Genomic DNA, 21,721 nt, shown 5'->3' with positions numbered 1-21,721 from the left:
CAGCACACAAGCTGTCAGTATACCGAGGAAAGCCACGTCAAGCCTCAGCAGACAGTAGTATCAAAGCAAAGCAACTAGTAAAAGTATGGATTTCAACCAATGCGCTCAGTAAAGATTGCCTGGTGATAGGATCGGCAGGCAATTATTGAGAAGATGAGTGTAGTCAATAACTGGTTAAAATAGCTAACAGCTAGCACACCGTTTAAATAATACATTAAAGGATCATTCTGTTTTAATGCAACTTGGATTGTATTTTTTAGAGTTTGGGCCAATTGTTTCTATTGGTAATTAATTATTAAGTTAATTGCTGAGCCTGTGCAATAATGAAAAAAACATTTAAGGTGCACTCACTTTCACTTTTACCTCCAAATAAAGTGGCTTAGATCATCTGTTGGCCTGTTTAAGACTTGTCTGATTGCCTGACTGTTTGCTGCAATCACACATCTCAGCAATTATCTTAGCAGGTAATATGTTACCCTAGCCAATGAAAGAGAGGCAAAGGTGCAAAAATATGAACCCAGGTTTATAAATTGGATTTTGTCTTTAAATGTTTATATCTGTCTATAAGACACTGTAGGCTCTATGCTGTTTTGGTCCAAATTACTATAGCCTGCACAAATGCCAATAAGATAAAGGAATGCAAATTCAATTTTAACTTATTCAATTTATTTAAAAAACAATATGTTTTGTGTTGGAAAAAAAGATGACATATTTTAGGGATACAGCAAATGTAAAAGGTAGATGTATCATAATATTTTTTTTAATTGTGCTGTACACAATTAGCTCAAGATCACATAACATAAGCTTTACAAAAGTGTAATACATTATACTGGTGAGGACCACCTGTAAATTCTGTACTGTACAATAGTGTTCATTAACAACCTATTTGTTATATCAAATACCATCAAACATATTCAAACTGTGGTAATTCTTCTGACGTTCTTGGAGCTTTCCTCTGATAGACACACCCGGGCTTGGCTCTCATTGTGTAGAGACAGGCTGCTAGAGGACACGACATCAGGGACCTGGAGCACACCATCAGATTTAGGTTTCAGTGACAATCTGCAGCATTGTAGATGGACAACATTCACAAGAAACAGCTACAATCTGAGATTCCTGTCCTGAAACATTTCCTGGAAACAACATGTCCAGTGTACAATCACCCGAAGCCTTATCAAAGAACGACCGGATGACAGCTATTGCCTTAAAGGCCCCAAAGTGACTGCCCTCCACCTTTAGTATGCATCCTGATAAAAAAATAATCCTATTAACAAACTCAAAGTACCTCAAGTGTAAGCTGGTCAACATCAGATTTAATTGGGAAATAAGGCTAAATAAACCACTCCATAAGAGTGCAGTTGTCCCCCCCTCTATTCATTATTAGACACCAGGATATTGCACAAGATGTCAAAACAGTGTGTTATCCAGAATCAATATAACAATCAATTAGTTGATGCAGGCCGGGCTGAGAAAACCTCCTGAGTCACACCTGCCACATGGACACTGACTAGAGGGCAATGACAATGTTTACAACAGGGTCTCAAACTCAAATTGGCTTGGGGCCACTGCTGGTATTGTCATCTCATAGAAGGGCCACTGCAACATTCAAGTGCTACAAGAAAGAACAATATTCTGACAATATTCCCATTACTAACATCATACTTAACAAAAAATGCAAACATCATCTTTGTTGTTAGCAGCCAAACAACGAATGAAGGCCCAAAACCTGCTCTCTTCTTATCTCTTATTATCAACAGTTTGCACTTGCAGGAATCTTTGACCTTTGCCATTATTTTGCACCAAACAAAATACACTTAAAAATGTTTGGTTTTTGTACTTTTTTTTACCTTCCAGCTTGCTCCCCATAGGGGCCCATACAGCGTATGATCTATAGATCTAATTATCTGCATATTTGATTTGGCATAGGCTTTTTACGCTGGATGCCCTTCCTGATGCAACCCTCCCCTTTTAGCCAGGCTTGGGACCGGCAATCAGGAAAGCACTGGCTTGTGCATCCCCAATGGCTGGGAGTCTTGCCCAAGGACATTTCAACATCAAAACAACACCAAAAAAACTTGACAAAATAACAACATCTAAAAATTATACTTAGGATGGTTTGCAGTTTGGGATCCCTGATTTATTTTCTGTTTAAATGTATATCCTTCTCAGTTTGCGTCTCAGCCAGGTCTCAGTTTAGTCCACACCTGTGTGTACACCTGCAGATGATACACAACAGTGATGATGATGGAGCCACTTAGAAGTGCCCTGTAAGCTAAAGATAGTACTAATGGTAGTTTGTGGAGCTATAACAGGCTCTACAATTGTGCATTTACCCAATATCACCAAAAAAGCTTTATGCTGTAATGGATGCATTAAGCTGTCTGATGGGAGGCCAGCAGAGGCACAACAGTATAGCAGTTCCCTCTTGTTCTCATCAACATGGGAGTAGGTGGCAGAAACTCCAGCTGCAGAATGAATGGCTGCATTATTCAGCTCCAGTTTATCTATTTCTCTCTCTCTCTTTCTCACTCTGTCTCCCAGCCCTCCCTTCTTCTCTTCTCTTACCTTGTAAAAGCTGACAGAGTCCATCTGGCTACCAGTTTCCATGATTACGTTATTGTAAACTGCATCTGCAGGGTGAAAAACAGCAATTTAGCCTGATCTAACCTTGCAGCCCCTTTGACCAGCTACAGACCAATTTGGACTTAAAGCAGACCTCAGCAAAATAAGAATTAGGTGATGATTTAGTGGCTTGGGGGTCTAAGATGTGTACACAGCATCCTGAGTTTAAATTCATCTTTTATTTCTGTCAAAAAACAGAATAAAACAAACAAAAAAAGACAGCATATTATGTGGTTTGTGGCTGCTCAACTGCCTATGATGTTGCTATTTAATTGAAAAGGTGAAGCCATTTGCAAGCACCTCACTCTGCTAAAGATTTTACATGCTCTGTATTATTTTACTATTTACTGTGGCAATATACTGTAAGTTATAAAGCAACACGTTAAAGGAGTATACCAGTGTTTAATTTCATTTACTACAAATCATGTATACTTTACATTACAGGTAACCATTCTGCAAACCATGTTGCTACAGGCTTTACGATTTCTAATAGATTTTTGTCTACTATTCCAGACCTTAATTGGCTTCCTTTCATTTCAATACGAGTAGTGATTGGCAAACTCTTTAATCTTGTTTAAGTTGTGTAACCCATCACAGTGAACATCAAGCCTTTGCTTATTTTTATCAGAGTAACATTGTTGTTGTGGAGAATCAGTCCGCAATAAAGGTTCATTACCAAGCAATCATGAGTCAACTGATTGATTTTCATCAATCAAACCAATATATTCTTGAGACTGCAGGAAAAACACATGCAAACATGTGTAACATGCTTTGAAAAGTGAGTAGTAAGAAAGTGAGTATATATAATTAGTAGTTAAGGAGCAGTAACACATGCAAACATACTGGAAAGGTTCTTTAATGTGGCTGAAGCTATATTAAGTAATCTGTTACTTGACTATCAGGAACCAATCACAAGTTACAACATTTCAAAAGGAAAAAAACTTATTTACTCCACAACAGAAATACTGTGGTCACTTGGTGTAAAAATATGACTTACCTGTGCAGCAGTAATAATATAACTTATTCTAACTTCAGTTTGTGGGATCAAACAAAAATATTTATCTGTACCCTCAGTGTTTCTACTGTCAGTAGGGTTATTGTGATGAAACAGCTGTGGTTGAGGTTTGCAATTATCATGGTGAACTATATGTCACTCTCTCACCTGTGGGGCCCTCACTAGAGTATCCCAGGTTGACCTTCCCCCCAGCCTCCCCAGCAACCGAGCCTCTCCCGCTCACTGATTGGCCAAACCTGCAAATGCCCAGATGAATGGTCCAATGGAAAAGATAACCTTTAGCTGAGATATGGCGGAGCCACTTTGTCAGAGGCTATGCTGTTGTGAACAGACAATTTTCTTTTCTCACAGAGCTGCAGTATATCACAGGCCTCTGCATTGTTTTCATCATAAAGTGCTTTGACAGATAAAAAATGATCATCATCATAATTTTTCACTGCATTTTATTAGACCCAACTTTTATTAGACCCAACTCCCACTTCAATGTGCTCAATGGAAAAGCTATAAAATATATTTCGGCTGCATGGAAAATGCTGACAAATATAACTCGAAATATATCTGCTTCTTAAATAAGCTAATGACAATCCAAATCTTAATTAAGTTGTTACAAAAATGCAATGACTATTTAATGCATGCAATTTCAAATTCATGTCTTCAATTTTTTTTAAAATGTAGAACAATAAAAGCCCATTCATTCATTCACAGAAATAAGTTGCACGTATTAACTGAGATTTGTGCTGAGTCTTCACATTAGCTTATGTAAAGAATAAATGGAGCTCCATAAAGCCAGGACTGTACGTTTCTGCTTCTTTCACAGATTATTTGCAGCTAATTTCTCCTCAAGTCAGTCCCTTTCATTCAAGACTCCACAGTTGATCATCAAGTTCTTCAAGTTTAAAAACTGAAGAAAACCCAAGGATTTTATTGTTTGAAATAGCCCTATAAAGCAAAAGCAGTCTAGAAAAAGAGCTCCTAAATCTTACCTCCTTGCCTCCTGTGGGCTCGTTTCTGAAAGGTAAAAAAAAATGAGGCATTAAGTTTAGAGAGCTATTATGAACTATCAGCCACTAACTTTATTATTCTCACTGCATTGACCACAGAACCATTGTGATCACTCACTGCATCTACAGCAATATGAAAGCTGTAAAAATAAAATGTCCTGATGTTTATTAGTTTTGGGTTCTGCACTAATATCATAGCCTCCAGTCAGTTTGCAATGCAACAGTGAAAGCTGGAGCTGAGTGTTAATGAGTTTTGTAACATGGCTTCATGGTTGTCTTTGCCAAAGGTCCTCCTGGCCAAGGCAAAAACACAACAATATAACAATGGTACAGATGGCACTTGCCTCAGGAGAGATATAAACTGTTCCTTTTACAGGGAGAGAAATTGCCTTTGTCATTATATTTTAAATCCCCGCTGTCATGCTGGCCAAAGTCTTTGAGGGTGACTATATTGGATCCCTTGTTTTTTTCCCCAATAATTACGAAGCATACATTACTCCCCATTGAGGTGGATTACTCAAAGAAGAGCTTAGTGACTTGGAAGCGTGCCACTTCCTCTAACATGTGAAACATCCTCATGAAGTTACTTCAATTTGCTCAGGGATGTTCCATTAAAGCCGTTAGACTTAATCAAGGACAATGGTGAAGGAGGTATCAGACGTTTCAGGTACAAAATCAGCAGCCGGAGGAGAGAGGTCACACCTGCTTTATGATAATCCCTTAGCTCTAAACCATAGCCATGATTTGCAATGGCCCAGAATCAGTCACAGGGATTAGACTGACTTCTAAATGTGTGACTCAGGGCTACTTTTTGTTATCACACGCAAACAGGCCTCTTCCGCCTCCTTGTGCAATAGAATAACATGTCCCATCGGAGATGGCACTCCAGAAACATCTCGGCAACATCCCTCTTTCCTGGTTGGAATTTTAAAACACCACACCATTTTACTTCCACAACTTCCCAAGGAATCGACCTCTCAGTTTGGAGAGGTGTCAAGTAGTCCAGCCACATCACAAATATTCTGGATCGGATTACGAGGTCTAGAAGAGTTGCAGTAAAACTGTCTCACTGTTGGGTGGCTTTAAACCCTTATTAATGGGCTTTGTAGAATTTCCTGAGCCAGGAAAGTTGGTACGGCCTTAGTCACCTTTAGGCTTTAAGAAAAAATTTAACATGTCTCTCTTAAAGGAATAGTTCAGCAGGTCGCCAGGCTGTATCCAAAGGTAATACAAACTGTCTACCAACAGCTCTAAACTCTATGATTAACATATACATCTTGATGTGATGTCATCATGGTGGAGGGGATCTCTGGAACATCTGAAGCTGGTAAACGTCTTCCTGGATCCACAATTTTCACATATTTTATAATATTTGTATATCAGAAACTGTGTCATCAAAATTTGTATGTAATAGGATTTTTTGGTGTGTTCTGTACACTTGATGCCTACTGCATGTCTGTCCGTCCTGGGAGAGGGATCCCTCCTCTATAGCTCTTCTTGAGGTTTCTTCCAGTTTTTTCCCTGTTAAAGGGAGTTTTTTCTTACCCAAATCAAGGGTCTAAGAATAGAGGGTGTTGATTGTTGTGCAGATTGTAAAGCCCCCTGAGGAAAACTGTGATTGTGTGCTCTATATATCTAAATTTTAGACTGACTTGTTTGTTTAATCCATACAAAAACAAATTACATACAACATTTATAATGTTAATTATTGAGTTAGAAGTGCCAGTAATCAGATTTTGTTACCATGGCATGCTGTTTCACCTGGTCTTTATTCTGGGCCAAGCTTATTGATTGATGGCTGTAGCTTCATATACAGATATAAGATAAGCAGTGTTCAAAAGCTTACTTGTTCAGTCAAACACACTGACAGGCAGGAACCAGGTATTAGTCACAACCTGTAAAATTCCTGCCAGTGTATCAACAGCTGTAATCCTTTAAGCAAACAGGTTGATAGCCTGTCCAAGATCGCCACATTCCCACCAAACAACGGCTCATCTGCACATCTCAAAAGCCTTTATCAGACCGTTCCTCTGGTGTAACTGGCAGGGTTTAGATATAAACCCAGGATCAGGATATGGTCCCTTTATTTATCCAAGAGAAACTCACTATAATTGCCTATTTTTCTGCAACATCCTGTAACACCTTTATTAAATCATACACCACTAGTTGAAAGATCACCAGTTGTATTAAAGTGGAATTACTGGTGCTTGGCCGAGATTTAATAGAAGACACTATGGGAAAGCACAATAACACAGAGTTCAAACCAGACAACAACAACAACAAATAAAAAATAGAAATTAGAAATTAAAGTGAACTTACTGTTTACTGTGAAAAGTCTTTTTTCTGGTACCTGTGGAACGCTTGATGTTGCTACAATGTTGCACTGAGTAATGGAATGTGGTATTGTATGCTAATGACTATGTAGTACAACGTAAATCACGTGTAGCCATTCCTTTTTAATGTCAAATTGATTTTTGGGGATTTTCATTTTTTAAGGGGAGAAAAAAATGTATTTGTGTATTAGACATGTTCCTTTTTTTTTTGAGAGGGCATGTTAGTGTGCCTGGTCGATTGACAGCAGAGCCGGCAGGTTGAGCCCCAGCAGGGGAGCGGAAGGCACCCCATTTAAATATTTTCAGATAAAATCTCTCTCCTTCTCTCATAGTTTTGTCCATAGTTGTTTAAAGAGACATAAAAGAGAGCTAGAGAGAGAAATTAAAACCTTGCTTTCTCAACACCGAAGAAAAAGAAAATGTGTTAATGTTGGATAGTCACTTTCAGAAAGATACAGAAATGGTCGAACACAGCCTTTTCTAATCTAGAAAGTTGTGGGAGGACAAGGTTTAACTATTCAACCGTCTGACATTTGCAGGCATGGTTTTAAGCTATGTGACTGACTAATTTGCGACATAACTTGCAGACGGAAGTTAGCAATGCAGTTGTCCACAGTGGATGATTGTTTGGTTGCTCAAGACACAACATTTCTATGTTTATAAGTTAGATAAAAAGGAGACATTGGCGGGAAGGCTAATATGGTCTGTCTGTGACTCTTGTGTTAAATAACAGGCTGCTGTCTTTCTGTTAGTTAGTGTGACTGCCTATGATAGAACACTGACATTATGGCAAATATGGTTCAAAAATTAAACAATTTTATTGGCTGCATGAAAACAGATTGTCTATCGATGTCAATGGTTTCCTGCAATCATGAAACCAAAAAAATTTACAATGAAATGTATCTCTTTTGGGTTCTGACTTTTATTTTTTTATGTCTTTTCTCAAAGAAGAACACAGCACAAATATGTCGGTCGTAGCAAAGAAAACATGCTACTTAATGTCAGTTGGAATTTAAAAAATACTCATTAGGTTTACTGTAATTGCAGTGTAAGTGTCTTTATTCATACTGTTTAACTGGTGAAATGTTTTAACCTCTGCTCTGTTTTTCACAGAGAATATTAATATTCATTACTCCCTCCTGTTCGAATTGTCCCAGTTGTTCCAGGATTTAAACCTCCAACCCCGCACTCATACACATACAATTTCTCTAACCTTTGTGCTGCTGCTGTTTCCTGAGAAGAAAAGCTTTCTGCTGACAACTAATGTTCCGCCTTTGTCAGAAAAAATATTGCGTGCCCTTGGTGAAGGCCAGCATGGGGCTGTGCCGAGTCACAGCATGTAACCGCCTATCTTCTTCATTATACTTTAATCACACTTTCTGGAAAAGTGTAGGGGGAGGTGACATTTTTTTCACCTAGAGCAATTTAAGTAAGAGAAAAGTGCCTACTTGCTTGTCTCCTTTGTCTGTACCAGAGGACAGTGCAGATGCAGAGCAAGAGGAGCAGCAGAAGACCAGAGAGGGAGGCAGTTACTGCCAGTGGGACTGTGCAGTCATCCTCTTCCTGCACCACCTCTGCAACTGAGGAGAGAAGGTCACATCAGTGTTTTGGTAAAGAAATGCTGAAGCAGTCTTGTTACTTTGCAATTCAATTACAGATTTGCAGACATAGTGTAAAGAAAGCTGTGTTTAATTTCCTGTTCTAATTTGCAGTAGTAGGCATGAGGGTGTTTGCTGAGGGAAGCTGCCTGAGCGGATTTCAAGAAAACTACAAGTGGAACATTGTTAAGATTATAAAGCAGTGTTTGTATTTTAAGGGTATGGGCCTTAGAGAGGTTTGCAACCTCAGCTCCACTGCATGAGCTTGCTTCACAGTGGCTGTGATACAAACTCGTGCAGTGTTGATCTGGCAGCTCCTGTCTCTTCTTTTCAATAATAATGCTCAGTGATGATTCACAGGATTCCCAAAAGAGAACGGGACAGAAAAAGTGGAGAGAACTAAATGAAACACACAAAGACAGACGGATTAAAAAAGAGAGAAAGACACAGAAACGTAGAGACAGATAACTAAAGTGGGACAGAACACAGAGAGGATTAACAGTTAACTTTCTCTGTGCGTCTGGGTGCATATATGTATGCATATGTTATTTAGTGTAAAACCTGACCGTGTTTTCTCACCCACTCTCAGATGGACTGTGCTTTTCAGTGGTGTGGCGAGGGCAGACACAGAGGCCAGACAATCCACAGAAGTGCTCTTAACTGCTGTCACGCTGAGGTTGCTGGTCACAGTGAAGAGGCTCTTCCCTGACTCTTCACTACTGATGTTGTATTCACCCTGGCTCACCTCCACGCCAATCCCCAGAGAGAGAGACAATTAGTATCATTTAAATTCTGCTTACTAGTTGGGATGTTTACGACCTGACTTGATGGGAGTTTTTCCATAAATCCTCACAGAACAGAACAGTATTTAAAGGAACAGCCGAACCAAAAACAAATGTGAAACAAATTTTTCTCATTTGATTGTGTTTGTTTTTAAATGGTTTTCTAATGAAGCATTTTTGTTACTTCGTTATGAAACTGATGATGAAGAGTTTATCTCTTTGGAGAAGCTGAGCTTTTTGAAGATGACAGATCTCTTTCATCTTTGTTCAGCCTATACAACGCATTCAGTGGCAGATCAGTGTGGCTGTATCTTTACTCCGAGTGCAGTATAGTACACCAGTGCGATAAAGCCATTTGGTTTATCGTACTTAGTGCCAAACTTGAAAATACAAATAACCGCAACATGTCTTGCCAAATACATTTCTTAGACTTTGTTTTTACCAGTTGATTCCCCCTGTACATACAGAGTATGGCTGTTTTCATGAAAGTGGGTACAAAATGGGCTAGAGAAGGATGAATGTATTAGGTCTAACTGCAACAGTCAAATCAGATTCTCTCATCCTCTCTAAAAGCAGTACACTCTTCACCACGATAAACTGACAGGTCTTGTAGAGTCTTTAGGCCACAAAGTAAAAATGTCTCTGCCCCTGCAGACATGTGCTTGTAAGGGCACTTGGGAATAGAATATGTTTAAATTAAAATGTTCAAATTGTTTTAGAAATGGGCAAAAAAGATGAAACCAGAAAGGTTTTGCCTCCTGTAATGCTATGAACCAAATGCAATTGAGTGCTGTGTACTGTATTAGGGTTACAGCTGATAAAGAGGTAATAATATGTATGTTTTTGAGTGGCAGTCACGCATTGGTGGAAATTTTATGTCACAATAAGTCTGTTTTTGCAACAGTGAGTTTTGATCTTGATGAGTGTTTTCCGATATAAGATGCCTTAATAAGGCAATAAGAGAATCATTATGACAATGTATACATTTACCTTTTTGTCATACACCCGCCATTGCAAAGTAGGTTGAGGGTACCATCCGGCTGCTTGGCATTCAAACTGGACCGACTGACCCTTAAAAACCAACTTGTCGTCCCCCAAGACTTCCACACTGCCCTTTTCTGCAATAAGAAGAAAATGCTTTTTTAATTTATTTATGTGCCTGCATGCATGTATATGTAATTCTGTATAATTCTGTAGATGCACAAGGGTGCGTAAGTTTATGAATACCAACAAAACTGGGTATGAATCTATGAATTTAATCAACAGTCTACATTGAAATTCATGTAGTTGTATGCACAGTATCCGTACCCAAAGATGAGCATCACCTCTCCAGTTGGGCTGCTCACTTACAAAAGACGGATTTCATTCGTCCCGGGTGATTGATCGCGTGTCTCAAAGTCTCAATTGCCTGACGAACGCTTCTACTCTTTTCCCCTTCATCTCCTTCCCTGCCAGCCAAATAAGCCACTTAAGGCCCTGGGAGATACAGTATCTCATATGTGAAGTCTATTGTCTGGCAGAATGAAAGGCGGTGGATGCAACAGACAATTGCTATAGACAGAAAGATAATTACAGAAGCTTTGGTGCTTTGTCTAAGCGAATGACATGTCTGTGTTGATTTAGGTTCAAATCCTGAGATGTTTTGTACACTTTATTGGCTGTCCCTTTTCTCCAGGGGCTTTTATTTGATACCCGATTTTGTGTCATAAACATCGTACCATCCAATTCTAAAAGCGACCAGTTCTGATAGTGGATTCCAGTTGCTTTTAGAGAATCTCAGCACTAGCAACTAAAGGTTGGCGAGGAACCAGGAGCCTCATTTGCACTGACTGATGAAGGGCTCTCAGCGATCATGGCTGATTGATACATCTGAACAGAGAAAGAAATGACATCAGCGCTCCCTCCCAAAGCTCCAATCTAAGTGATCCCTGAAATAAGGTTTCATAAGGTTTGTTAATCACTGTGGTGGAACTCTGAAGACTTTGAACTGCTGTGGCAGGCTGTGTGAGGCGGGGAGCCCTCGGTTAACTCTAATTCCGGTGATTTTTCAGCAGGGGTCCTCAGAGGGGAAATTGCTGCTTTTAGGGCAGCATTTAAACCCTCATACGCCTCTGTGTGCAGGATTGGTGTTACATGAACAGTAACACATGTACCCTATGTGTGGGTGTGAATAAGGACGGCCCTGTGCCTCTACAGGCCAATCATTACAGGAATGTTGACTCCTCTTTGATTTATACCAAAGATTTCTCCTTTTCTGCAGCTCAAGCCGTCACTGCAGATCTTGTTCGTATTCATCAGCGCATGCAACTGTATTGATTTGCTCAAGTGCAAGGTTCATGTATGTGTGTATGTGTTGTATTTGTGTATTAGTGAGTAAGAGAAATAGGCTAAGAAGTAGCAGCGAGGGCATGCAGGAGTGTATGGTCATATTTACATCATCTCCATAGTGGACAATTAAAGCAGGGAGTGTGGATGATAGCGTACAGAGTCAACGAGCCTGCTGTAGATATGTGGCTCTATTCCAACAGTATATTTGGAGCTGCAGTACACAAATCACAGGCAGAGTTGCTGACTGTTAACTGGGCGTGCCAAGATGCACAATTAATTCAAAGGCTGTGTCAGGCCATAGTGATCCCCTGCATCGAGACCGGAGGGCCTGATTCACCATACACTACTGTTAATGGCTGCATATGTCAGTAGGGATTTGTGGCACTGGCAGCAATAGAGGCTCTCTCCATAATATATTGGAGGTGATGGGTCATTGGTTTTGTTTCCTCTCGCTTTTTTTCAGAGGGGATGTTTCCACACAGATTTTTTTTTTAGCTGAGCTCTCATTTCAGTTTGCACAGACTGTAGATGCAAATAAGCTGAATGATAAGGTCAAGAGAAGCACAAAGCCAAGCAAATCTTAAAGCATTTATGTAGTAAGCTGTCATCTAGTTTGATTTTTAGTCATCTACTCATTACGATACTGAACTAGGCAGGGTCCCTTCTTTTGATCCTTCTTTTTAATTGAGTAAAAAAATCAAATCAAATATCCTTCTCTGCTCTCACAAAAAAGTCATATTTCCCTCCCTTCAGCAAAAGGGTAAAATTGCATAACACTTTTCTGACCTCCCCTCGACTCCTAATGATTTTTGTATAGTCGCAAATTTGTGTGGAATTGTGATATGATACAGCCAAAAGTGCATAAACGTTGCTCGTTTAGACCTTTTTTTTTTGCTGGTTATTACTATCAGGGAAGTCCCGCTTGTTAAAATGCTGGTCCTCGCTGCAGTGCTCATCAGCTTGAGATAACAACACCATCAGAACTGCTGAGAACTACTGATTCTTATCAATTCCCAACTCGGTACAGTTACAATATTCTCCGGCAAATGTGCCACCCATTCCTTACACAACATACCCCCTTTGGCACAGCATCTGTATCAAACTAACAGACACTAAATGAATAGAGGAGAGGAGAGGAGAGGAGAGGAAAGTGGCTGTAAATCCTACAAGCATGACTGGCATGGAGACCAACGCTTTCCACCTGGTATTTATATCTGAGGGCCAATCAATTCTTATCCCCAACACCACCCACACTGTCATCAACACTGTCACAGAGACCATCAAACATGCCTGGGCAACTGTAGTCCACCACATGGTCCCAAAAGATTTCCCACCCATGTTATACACGTGATGGATCACTCAGGCGCTAGTTGAGCTACAGCAAACTAAAAAACATTTATTCTTGAATCCCCACTTCAAACACATTAAAACAAAGGCAATTAGTTAGGATGAGCACCTTGAATGTTGAGGCACAATACAACATTTCTTTGTCTCTGACTCTGTGTTCTTTTCTTGTGTTTTTTTGTGTAGAGGCGGCAGTGTATGAGGGGCCGTCAGGGACATTATTCAGAATTACCTCTCACAAACACATGTGAAATGCTCTTACATACANNGCAGTGTGTGGGTGGGCAGAATCAAAGCAGCTACACAACTTTTGCTTAGTCCCTTCATTTACCTCTTTTTTTAAAATGCTGCTTTCTGCTTCGTCAAGGTTAAATTCAGTGCGTTTCTGCACTCTCTCACACTGCAATAGTTGCAATTGAGGCTTGCCATCTGCTTGGTTTCTTCTGCTGCTTTGTGAGTGTGTGTGTGTGTGTGTGTGTGTGTGTGTGTGTGTGTGCACAGACTCTGTTAAGGAAATTGAGGCACTCCACTGAGGGAGGAGCCTAGCTACAACAAAAGGCGCTTTGTTTTTAAGATTTTCTGCAGGCACGAAAGTCAACAGTTTTTTGCCTGGCCTCTTGGCGCGTACCGCATGGATTTGGAATGAACGAGTAACGTGACACACACATACACACAAACATACAACTACATATAAACACACAGACCTTGTACGAACAGGCTCGCTGTTCTCCTATCAATGCCCTGGAGGTCACAGGTCACTTGTCCCTGGTTGTGCCTCTCAGTGTTCTTCAGGATAAATACCCAGCTGCGTTCCAGTGAGACTTCCTCGGCCGTCACATTAGGATTGACGGAGGGCAGGACACCACTAGTTTTGGAGATGGTGAGAACCGCTGTACCGTTCAGCAGCCACACCATAACGGTCCAATGATTGTTGGAGGTGCTGCAGGTAAACCGGGCCTCCTCTCCTCGCAGGATGGTAAGCGTTTGAGGTGACACCTTCATCCGAGCTCCAACTGCTAAAAGTCCAAAGAGACACAGACATAAAACAAGTTCTTCAACTGAGGCTAAAACAGTTTTGAAATAAATGAATACAAATCAAATCGCCAGAGCACCACTTTGACATTTTGGGAAATGCAATATAAAGTTCAGAGTTAGACGAAACAATGGACACCACTCTCATGTCATGTCATGTAATTAGTAAAATTACAAATTAATGTTAGGCCAATCAGAATTAAGAAGTCGGTTATGCAATGCACAAAACCTAAACCACCACAGTGTTACATAGTTTCACTGTTTACCATATCAGAAAATCACTCAAAACGCACAAGCAAACCTAAAGATGTACAGTTTAAGAACAGTTCTCTCGTGTGACATTAGCACATGTTTGCATATTTAGCAGTAAAAATAAAATCATTTTACTTTTTTGCAAACTCCTTCTAATATGATCTCAATCCAGATTAAATGTATGCAACAAGCACATACAACAAGGTGTCACAGATATAGGATGCACTGAAGTTAGCATTGGAAAGGTGGAGGAAAAAAAAAATTTGGTGGAGAGACCAGGAAGTAGGTGCATCACTCAGTTAGTACAGAAAACAGAAAAACTAAAGAAGTTAGTAGCATTGTTTTAGACAAATGTGAGCTAAGAGAGTTTTTTGGTCATGAAACGCTTTACAAAGGAGCCAGTGTGTCACAAATCTGCCAGAACACTCAAGACAGGGAGAGAGTAAGTAAGGAATGACAAGAAAATAAAGAAAGACAGAAAGAAAGAAAGAAACGAAGTCAGCCTTAGAGGGATTAAGAGACAAAGAAAGAGAATGACAACAACAACTCCATCAATCTGTTTCTTACTGTGGCTGTCCAGATGGAGATTGGTGATTTGGGTGGGTGCGTGAATGAGGGCAAATAGGATTTAGGGAAGAAATACTGACAGAAAAAGGAGAGTGTAAATTAATCTGTAGCTGTCAACAACAGGCCACAGCATCATTCTGCAGAGTAAACATTTTAACAGTAACCTGCAGAATTTGATAAAGCTAGAAGGATTACATGAGGACTAAAACAGAAGAAGAGACTATAAGAGGCAGCATTCATAACATTTGAACACAGTCACAGTTACTCTATAAACATCACCCAGACACATACACACAGAAGCACAGCAATGCACAGTTGAATTCCAGTGTGTCTTTGTAGCTTTCTATCACTGATAAATAAAGGAGAAAAGGAATTAATATTAATAGCAAACTGTGAAAAATGAAATAAGAGGTTTACACCACAGCACTCCTTTGGGTGATGTATAACTTGTTTGTGGTGAGCTAACTGCGTTACCTTCTGCAGCCAGCATGCTGAACCATAAATTATGCATCTGTTGAGGAAATTAGGCCTGAGAAATATCTAGGCCAGCCTATACAGCTATTTCTTTTCATTGCAATCAGAGAATGGCAGACTAATGAGCATAATTTGTGCATGCTCCCACTGGGACCATGAACCAGTGACTCGGAAGTCCCCTGACCACAAGGCTACATCTTACTGTTAACTAGATAGGTAGCCATTTTGAAGAAAATTAATTATAAAGTGCAGATAGATCATTAGTCCCTCTAATTAGATTGTCTGTGGGTTTAATGTGAAGAGTGCTGCTATTAAGCACGCCACTGCACTGACTGTGGCCGTTAATACAAGCGCATTACTGGACTGTGACACATTTCTAATCAAACAAGGGGTTTGTTTTGAGCTGAACTCTCACCTTGAATCCTGCATGAAAGCAGGAGTACAAACAGAGAAAAGAGGTCCATGTTTTATCAGTCAATCCAATTAATCCATCGTTCAATGCCGAATAGACCTGAAATTTAAAAAAAATTGAATTGACGATAATAAAAGTATTTAGCCATGCTAGCAACATTGCTTTAGGGATGCCAGTGTCTGTTAGTCCAACACTTTGGTCCAGAAAATTATATTTACTTTAGTGATCTTTACTTCATCTTCAAGTCAAACTTTAAATGTATCAAATACTTTATTATTGTAGTTAGCACTAATTAGCAAATGTTTGCATGCAAACATGAAAGATACCCGCTAAACATGAGCATGTCAGCACTGTCACTGTAAACATGTTAGCATGCTGATGTTGGCATTTAGCTGAAAGTACCATTATAATAGCCTCACAGAGCTGCTAGCAGTTAAAAAATAAAACATATATAACATATTCATATCCTACACCTTGTATAAAAGACAACAGAACCTTTGCAATCTAATCTTTTAAGTTTACCTGGTAATACAATTACCTGCTGGTAAAGTTTCTTTTTTCAAAAGAACAAAAAAAAATGAATAAAGCTTATTTAGTTACATTTAAATTCTTAAATTCATTCTTATTTTATCAGTTTTGCACTCAACTCAACCTTGTGCAGTCCTGTCATTTTAAACAACATTAAATTCAGGATTTACTGTCAATAAATATAATGTATGTAATTAAGTCTAACGCCCTGAAGAGACAAAGCGAGATACAGTAAATGTAATATAACTTGAATAAATGTTTTTATACAACATGATCATCTTTTTACTCTATATTTCAACTATGATCATTGCACTATAAAGAAACTCCATGAAGGAACTCTTTGATCATTTTACAACAGACTGCATTTTAGTCAAAGTGCAACAGTTTCAGTTAACTATAATTCAACTCAGAGTACTTATTTAGAGACACAGAGATAAAAAGTAACTTGCAGGACTACACCTGTCTTTCAACCATTTCTTTCACACACTGCTGCAAGCAGCATCTTTGGAATAAATAAAGTCCAAGTTAAGTGAACAATAAAAATCCTCTAGCACTGTGTTTGCCTGACTCACCTCAGTCTGGTGTCTCTGGATCAGCGGCAAGTGTCCCACACAGTGGATACATGTCAGTAATGCTGCTTCTTCCTCATGCTTGGTCCTCAACCGTGTCACCCAAAACTGTCCCGTTAAATATTACCAAACTCAGTGGGGACTTTGCCCCGTGCTACAATCAGATGTAAATATACAGAGTGACTCAGACTACAGACAAAGCCCCTTGTAATTCCCCAGTTCCCAGAGGCTTTAAAAGTAGACTTCCACCCTATTCAAAAGAATGGTTTTGGGCACACTTGTGTGATAAATATGGCAGATATATAGTATGATGTATGCTTTGATAATTTTTAGCCATACAAGAAGTGTGGCCCTGGATGTTAATGTTAGTCTGTACACTGTTAAACAGGTTTAAACTGCGATCTGTCAGTCCATAGTATGTTCAGCTGATATTCAATAGTGCTAACCTTAGACCAACCTTCTGCTTCTATTTTGAAGCTTTAAGAATAGCTTTGCTGAAGCAGCACACATGTTAATTCCAGTTTGTTAAAGGCATTACTGTAATCAGGAACCTGTTCCCATTTAAAATTTGATGCTAAGCTTCTGGTGTCTTCTACAAATGACTGGTGGTTTCTTATGTTCATGTTTAACTGTTGCTCGGAGGGATTTTTGTGTCTTTCTGCCCTTTCAGTCTGGTTGAACCCTTGTAAGGATTTTGTTCAAAAACAAACCATAAAAAATAACATATTTTTGTAAAGAGTACTTTCTTCAACTGTAGCTACTCTCCTGATGTGAGCTCACCAAAGTAGATTCATATCAGCTATGTTGGAATAAAGTATTGAACCTTGAATGTGAATAAATGTTTTTTTGGAAAAGGGGAACACAGATTTGGTCAAGGCCAGTAAATGTGCATCTAACACCTTATTTCTTTTGTTACTTAACTCCCAATTTTACCAAAGACTAAATGGTCATGTTTGCAATACAATGTAAGTGTTGTTAAGTGCTTACAGTAAATGCCATAACTAATGATTATGGTCTATGTTGCCCTTAACCTTTTACCAGGATCTCTTGGGACAGGGTATTTGTTTAATTTTCCTGTTTGTCCCTGCACTGCTCTGACTGCACAATGGTCCACTGATCTATAAATATGCCAACAAAAGAGTTTTAAAATAAAACAAAATGGAAACACTGAGGATTATTTTTACCAGTTTACTTTATTGCATTTTCCATTGCATCAAAGTCTTAGTCACATGTTTCACTCTTCATTCAACAAAGTGCATTGATTAGACAGCAGTATTGGCAGGAGTAATTGTAGTGGTAGAGTAGTTCGCAATCTTGCAGTATGTGCGTATTTCCTTTCTCATGTGGCTATTAGAAATCTTAGTTTGCACTTATACATTCAGTTAATAGAAGGAGTCATAAAGCCAGAACGCTGATAAAACTACAGTGATAAAAGAGTGAGTTATGAACCTTTGAATCTGATGTAGAGGCCACAAGCGAAGGTTTTTCAAGGTAATATTTTTTGAAAAGGTCAGTGGCTCTTTGTGTTAGGAAACTAGAATTTCTAAAAGTAAAACATGAGAAATATGTTTGAGTTTAACAATATAACTGTTTTGCATTTTACAAAAGCTACTCATTAAAAACAAACAGACACCACTAGGCTACTCTGCACATTTTCATTACAGTATGTCTCTAATCGCAAAATATAAAAATTAAGTCAACATTGCAGTCAAAAGGGAAAGGGGTTGACTCTTCAGTTTGGGTGGCGCCTTCAAGCACATGAACAAAGTTTCCAGTGGGGTCCAGTGCAGCCTTGGGGAGGGGTGAAGGGGCTGTCTGACGGGGTAGAGGGGGTCAAGCATCAGGGGTCAGGGAGATACAGAACAGGAGGCTCCTTCAGGCTGAAACACAAGGCAAACAGATGAAAAAAAAGAAATAAACTAAACAAAAAAACAAGGTCACACAATCCCCCAGTTGTCTGCAGTGGCTGAGGCAGCCACCACCGTTACGCCTGTGCCACCCAGCGTGCCCACTCCTCCGGAGGCACATCTGAAGCTCACTTAGCAGCTTCCTCTAACAAGGCGTGACAGGGGCTCGCAGGGGTTGGGAGATAGCTAAGAGAGGAGGGAGACAAGCATTGCCATTCCTTCAAAGTCTGCTCTGTGGCTCTTTCTGCAGTGGGTCACATAGCTGCCCGACATGCAGAGGAGGACTAAAAGACAGGCTTTGAAGATTAAGATTATTATTATCATCATCATCATCATCATCATCATCATCATCGCCACTGCCTCGGAGAAAGAAAAAAAATAAATAAATAAGGGAATGAGGGGTGTTTTTGTTATGGCTCCAGATGATCCCCAGGCACTCTGTGTGCTCGCTGAAGCTGTCTGCAGATGGAGACAGCCGTGGCAGTCCCTTATAAATGGGCTGCTGCATTATTTTGTTTCCTCTGACTAAACACCTCAAAGTGCATGTCAATGGAACACGAAAGACAGCACCAAGGTGAAGCAAGGACAGTGCCACCGTACGTATGTGAGATTTATGAATCTCATATGTAAAGGCAAGAAAATTACATTGCAGTTAATACTATAACGCTGCTTCATAGACGCAGTACTCTCTGTAGATAAAGCAGTGAGGTTGAGCAATTGCCTGTTATTATTCAGTAGCCTTTGATTTGATAGCAGGGTCACAAAAGCAAAATGCTGTTCTGAATACATGTTTATCTTTTTTAATACTCTGATTACATAAATGCCAAATATAAAAGCTAAGGGGGACCTATTCATGTAATGTTTACAAATTCACAATGTTTTACTGCCCTCCAGTGGTGAAGCAAAAGCACTGAAACAAAGCAATGGAGAACTGTTTTACCTGGATAGCAGTGAGTCAACATCATTGACGTCGCCTGGCTTTAACTACTCAGCCTCTTCCTCCTGTTAAAAGAAATGATAATGTATTATTAAAAAAATACTTACAAGGAATGCAATGAATGACGAAAGAGGTAGAAGAAAATTCAGTGCGTTTTCAGTATGTTATTATAGCATATTTTAAATATTTTAGATGGTTTGTGTAAAAATATAATAATTCAGTTATTGGACAAGAGGGGTATTTAAGCTTATTAGATTTAAGGGGAAAAAATGACAGTTAGATCGGCTTAGTTTGTTGCGTAAATAAAAACAAGGGTGATTCCTCCGACAGATGGTATAAAAAAATCCAAGAGACACTCCACCAAGACTCCTGACTCCAATAAAATTAGTGTTCACTAAATCTGAATTATCAAGGTGTTTTATTAGTGTGTATTTGTTCCCCCACACTGATCAGTCCTCTTAATAAGAGTGAGACAAGATTCTCTGCAGGCATGTCAAGCACAGGCAGCAGCTCAGAGGTGACAACATGAATTTCAGTCGTTCCTGTAATACTACCTGTGTTTCTTCCACGTCTTCCTCTTCTTCCTTTGACACGTTAAAAAAGAAAGAGAAAGAAGGGTGTTGTGTCAGGCCACAGTCCATACGGCAGGAGGGTGAGAGGACTTCACATGTTAGTGGGTGTGGTGAGGGCGGGTTAAAAATGGAAAAGAAGCAACCCGCGAGAAGTGACAGCAGGGACGAGAGGAGCTAGGAGACTAATGACCGACAGATTTCTGTTTATCCTGAGGTGACCTAAGTGAGACAAGACCGGTGCTTAAGACGGTGCACCACAACATAAGACGTTTTAAATTCTGAAACTACAAGTCATTATCAGGTTTTGTATAAGTGTAATCACTCAAGCTGCAGAGCCTGAGAACTGTTTGATGACTCCCCTCTTGAAGTAAACAACGCACTCACCAAAGGGACAAAGGGAGTTGACATCATTATCTATAATTAGATGTAATAACCACCTGATTCCATTCTGTCGTACAGCTTAAGATAGTAAGTAGCAAACCCTATCACACAAGCAGAGCTACACCACCTGGGATCAAATTAGGCAGCAGTTCATAATCCAGTGGGTCATCTGATGTAACACATATATTTGTATGGGTTTTTTTTTTTTCTCCTCCTAGCGTTGCACAATAACCAGAAGTGCTCCATCTCATCCGTCCTCTTCGGAACTTGTCACATCCACTTAGTTTCAGAGTGCTCTTGGTAAAAAGAAAAACCACGACTTCTTAAAAAAAAAAAGAAGAAGAAGAAAAAGACATGTCCACCTGTCAAGTCAGTGTGTCCCCTCTCCGTGCAAAACATAACCAAACTGAAAACATGTCCAAGTTATGCTCATGTGCACACAGCTCAACAACACAAAACAACTTTCCACCTGTTCTTAAGGCATCAGAACAAAAAAAGTAAAAACGACCTGGCAGACTGAATTAAAACGCAGACTGCAACACTGAACGAACAAATGTAACATGAGGTGCCATCTTGCAGGAAGTGCTCAACAGAAAAACTCAGAGCTGAGTCACATTCCCACATTGTGCATAACACACGACTGCCAACTGGGAGAGACAGTAGAAACGTTAGCATAAACCTGTACATACATTCTTTGTATGCAATCTGAACATGCATAAAAATCCCAATGTTTCACACCATGCAAAACATAGACAAAAACTCTACAATCCAAATATACCTCTTGTACTTCAGCCTCTTCTTCATCCTATAGAAGGTGAAATCATGTGGTGTTAAGTATGTGAATGTCAAAAAGAAGACTCTTATTCTGTATACGTGGTCCGTATATGGACTGTTACCACACTAAATCCACCTACGGTTTAAGTCAAAAATTGTCATTTTTATCATGCTTCACACCATCAGGCATCAACATGGAAAAGAAGTCCATGCAGCACACACACAGAGAGAGAGGGAGAAACAGAAACAGACAGAGACAGAGACAGAGACAGAGACAGAGAGAGAGAGATAGA

At 39.6% G+C, this 21,721-nt stretch overlaps 2 protein-coding genes across 24 annotated transcripts in view; both read right to left on the bottom strand.

The window, feature by feature from the left end:
• Positions 1-699: 699 nt before the first annotated feature.
• On the bottom strand, positions 700-16,944 carry igsf5b (immunoglobulin superfamily, member 5b). 2 transcript variants are annotated; one of them, XM_035680076.1, is made up of 10 exons: positions 16,861-16,944; positions 15,764-15,859; positions 13,728-14,039; positions 10,342-10,469; positions 9,149-9,314; positions 8,420-8,551; positions 4,621-4,645; positions 3,785-3,873; positions 2,566-2,630; positions 700-1,025 (listed from the first exon to the last, which is right to left on the bottom strand). In XM_035680076.1, exons 2-10 carry the CDS (start codon positions 15,810-15,812, stop codon positions 915-917), a joined length of 1,077 nt encoding a protein of 358 aa, XP_035535969.1. In that variant the 5' UTR covers positions 15,813-15,859; positions 16,861-16,944; the 3' UTR covers positions 700-914. The 2 variants fall into 2 exon arrangements, with proteins under 2 accessions (XP_035535969.1, XP_035535970.1); XM_035680077.1 differs by lacking the exon at positions 2,566-2,630 and having other exon boundaries at positions 925-1,025.
• A 1,087-nt stretch (positions 16,945-18,031) lies between these two features.
• The window catches only part of sh3bgr (SH3 domain binding glutamate-rich protein), a 12,792-nt gene continuing 9,102 nt past the window's right edge, over positions 18,032-21,721 (bottom strand). For 11 of the 22 annotated variants that reach the window (XM_035680078.1, XM_035680081.1, XM_035680079.1 and 8 more), the window contains 3 exons: positions 21,433-21,459; positions 19,705-19,766; positions 18,032-18,737 (listed from right to left, as the gene is read on the bottom strand). In XM_035680078.1, coding sequence (XP_035535971.1) covers positions 19,749-19,766; positions 21,433-21,459 — 45 coding nt within the window. In that variant the 3' untranslated portion in view covers positions 18,032-18,737; positions 19,705-19,748. Of the gene's footprint in view, positions 18,738-19,704; positions 19,767-20,255; positions 20,286-21,432; positions 21,460-21,721 lie in introns of all 22 variants that reach the window. The other 11 variants (XM_035680086.1, XM_035680090.1, XM_035680089.1 and 8 more) reach the window with 2 other exon arrangements.

This window comes from Morone saxatilis, unplaced genomic scaffold (assembly GCF_004916995.1).
Source record: "Morone saxatilis isolate NCDOM2014 unplaced genomic scaffold, NCSU_SB_2.0 Contig8, whole genome shotgun sequence".
Classification (NCBI taxonomy): Eukaryota; Metazoa; Chordata; class Actinopteri; family Moronidae; genus Morone; species Morone saxatilis.
Note: the sequence above shows the minus strand (reverse complement) of the source record. Positions and strands in the feature narration are given on the sequence as shown.

Excerpts from the sequence above, each read along its gene's own strand:
- igsf5b (XM_035680076.1), bottom strand. The coding sequence starts at position 15,812 with ATGGACCTCTTTTCTCTGTTTGTACTCCTGCTTTCATGCAGGATTCAA. Across the intron at positions 10,470-13,727 it reads AGCGAGCCTGTTCGTACAAG|AAAAGGGCAGTGTGGAAGTC; the intron begins GTCTGTGTGTTT and ends TTCTTATTGCAG. Across the intron at positions 8,552-9,148 it reads CACAGTCCATCTGAGAGTGG|TTGCAGAGGTGGTGCAGGAA; the intron begins GTGAGAAAACAC and ends TTCTCTCCTCAG.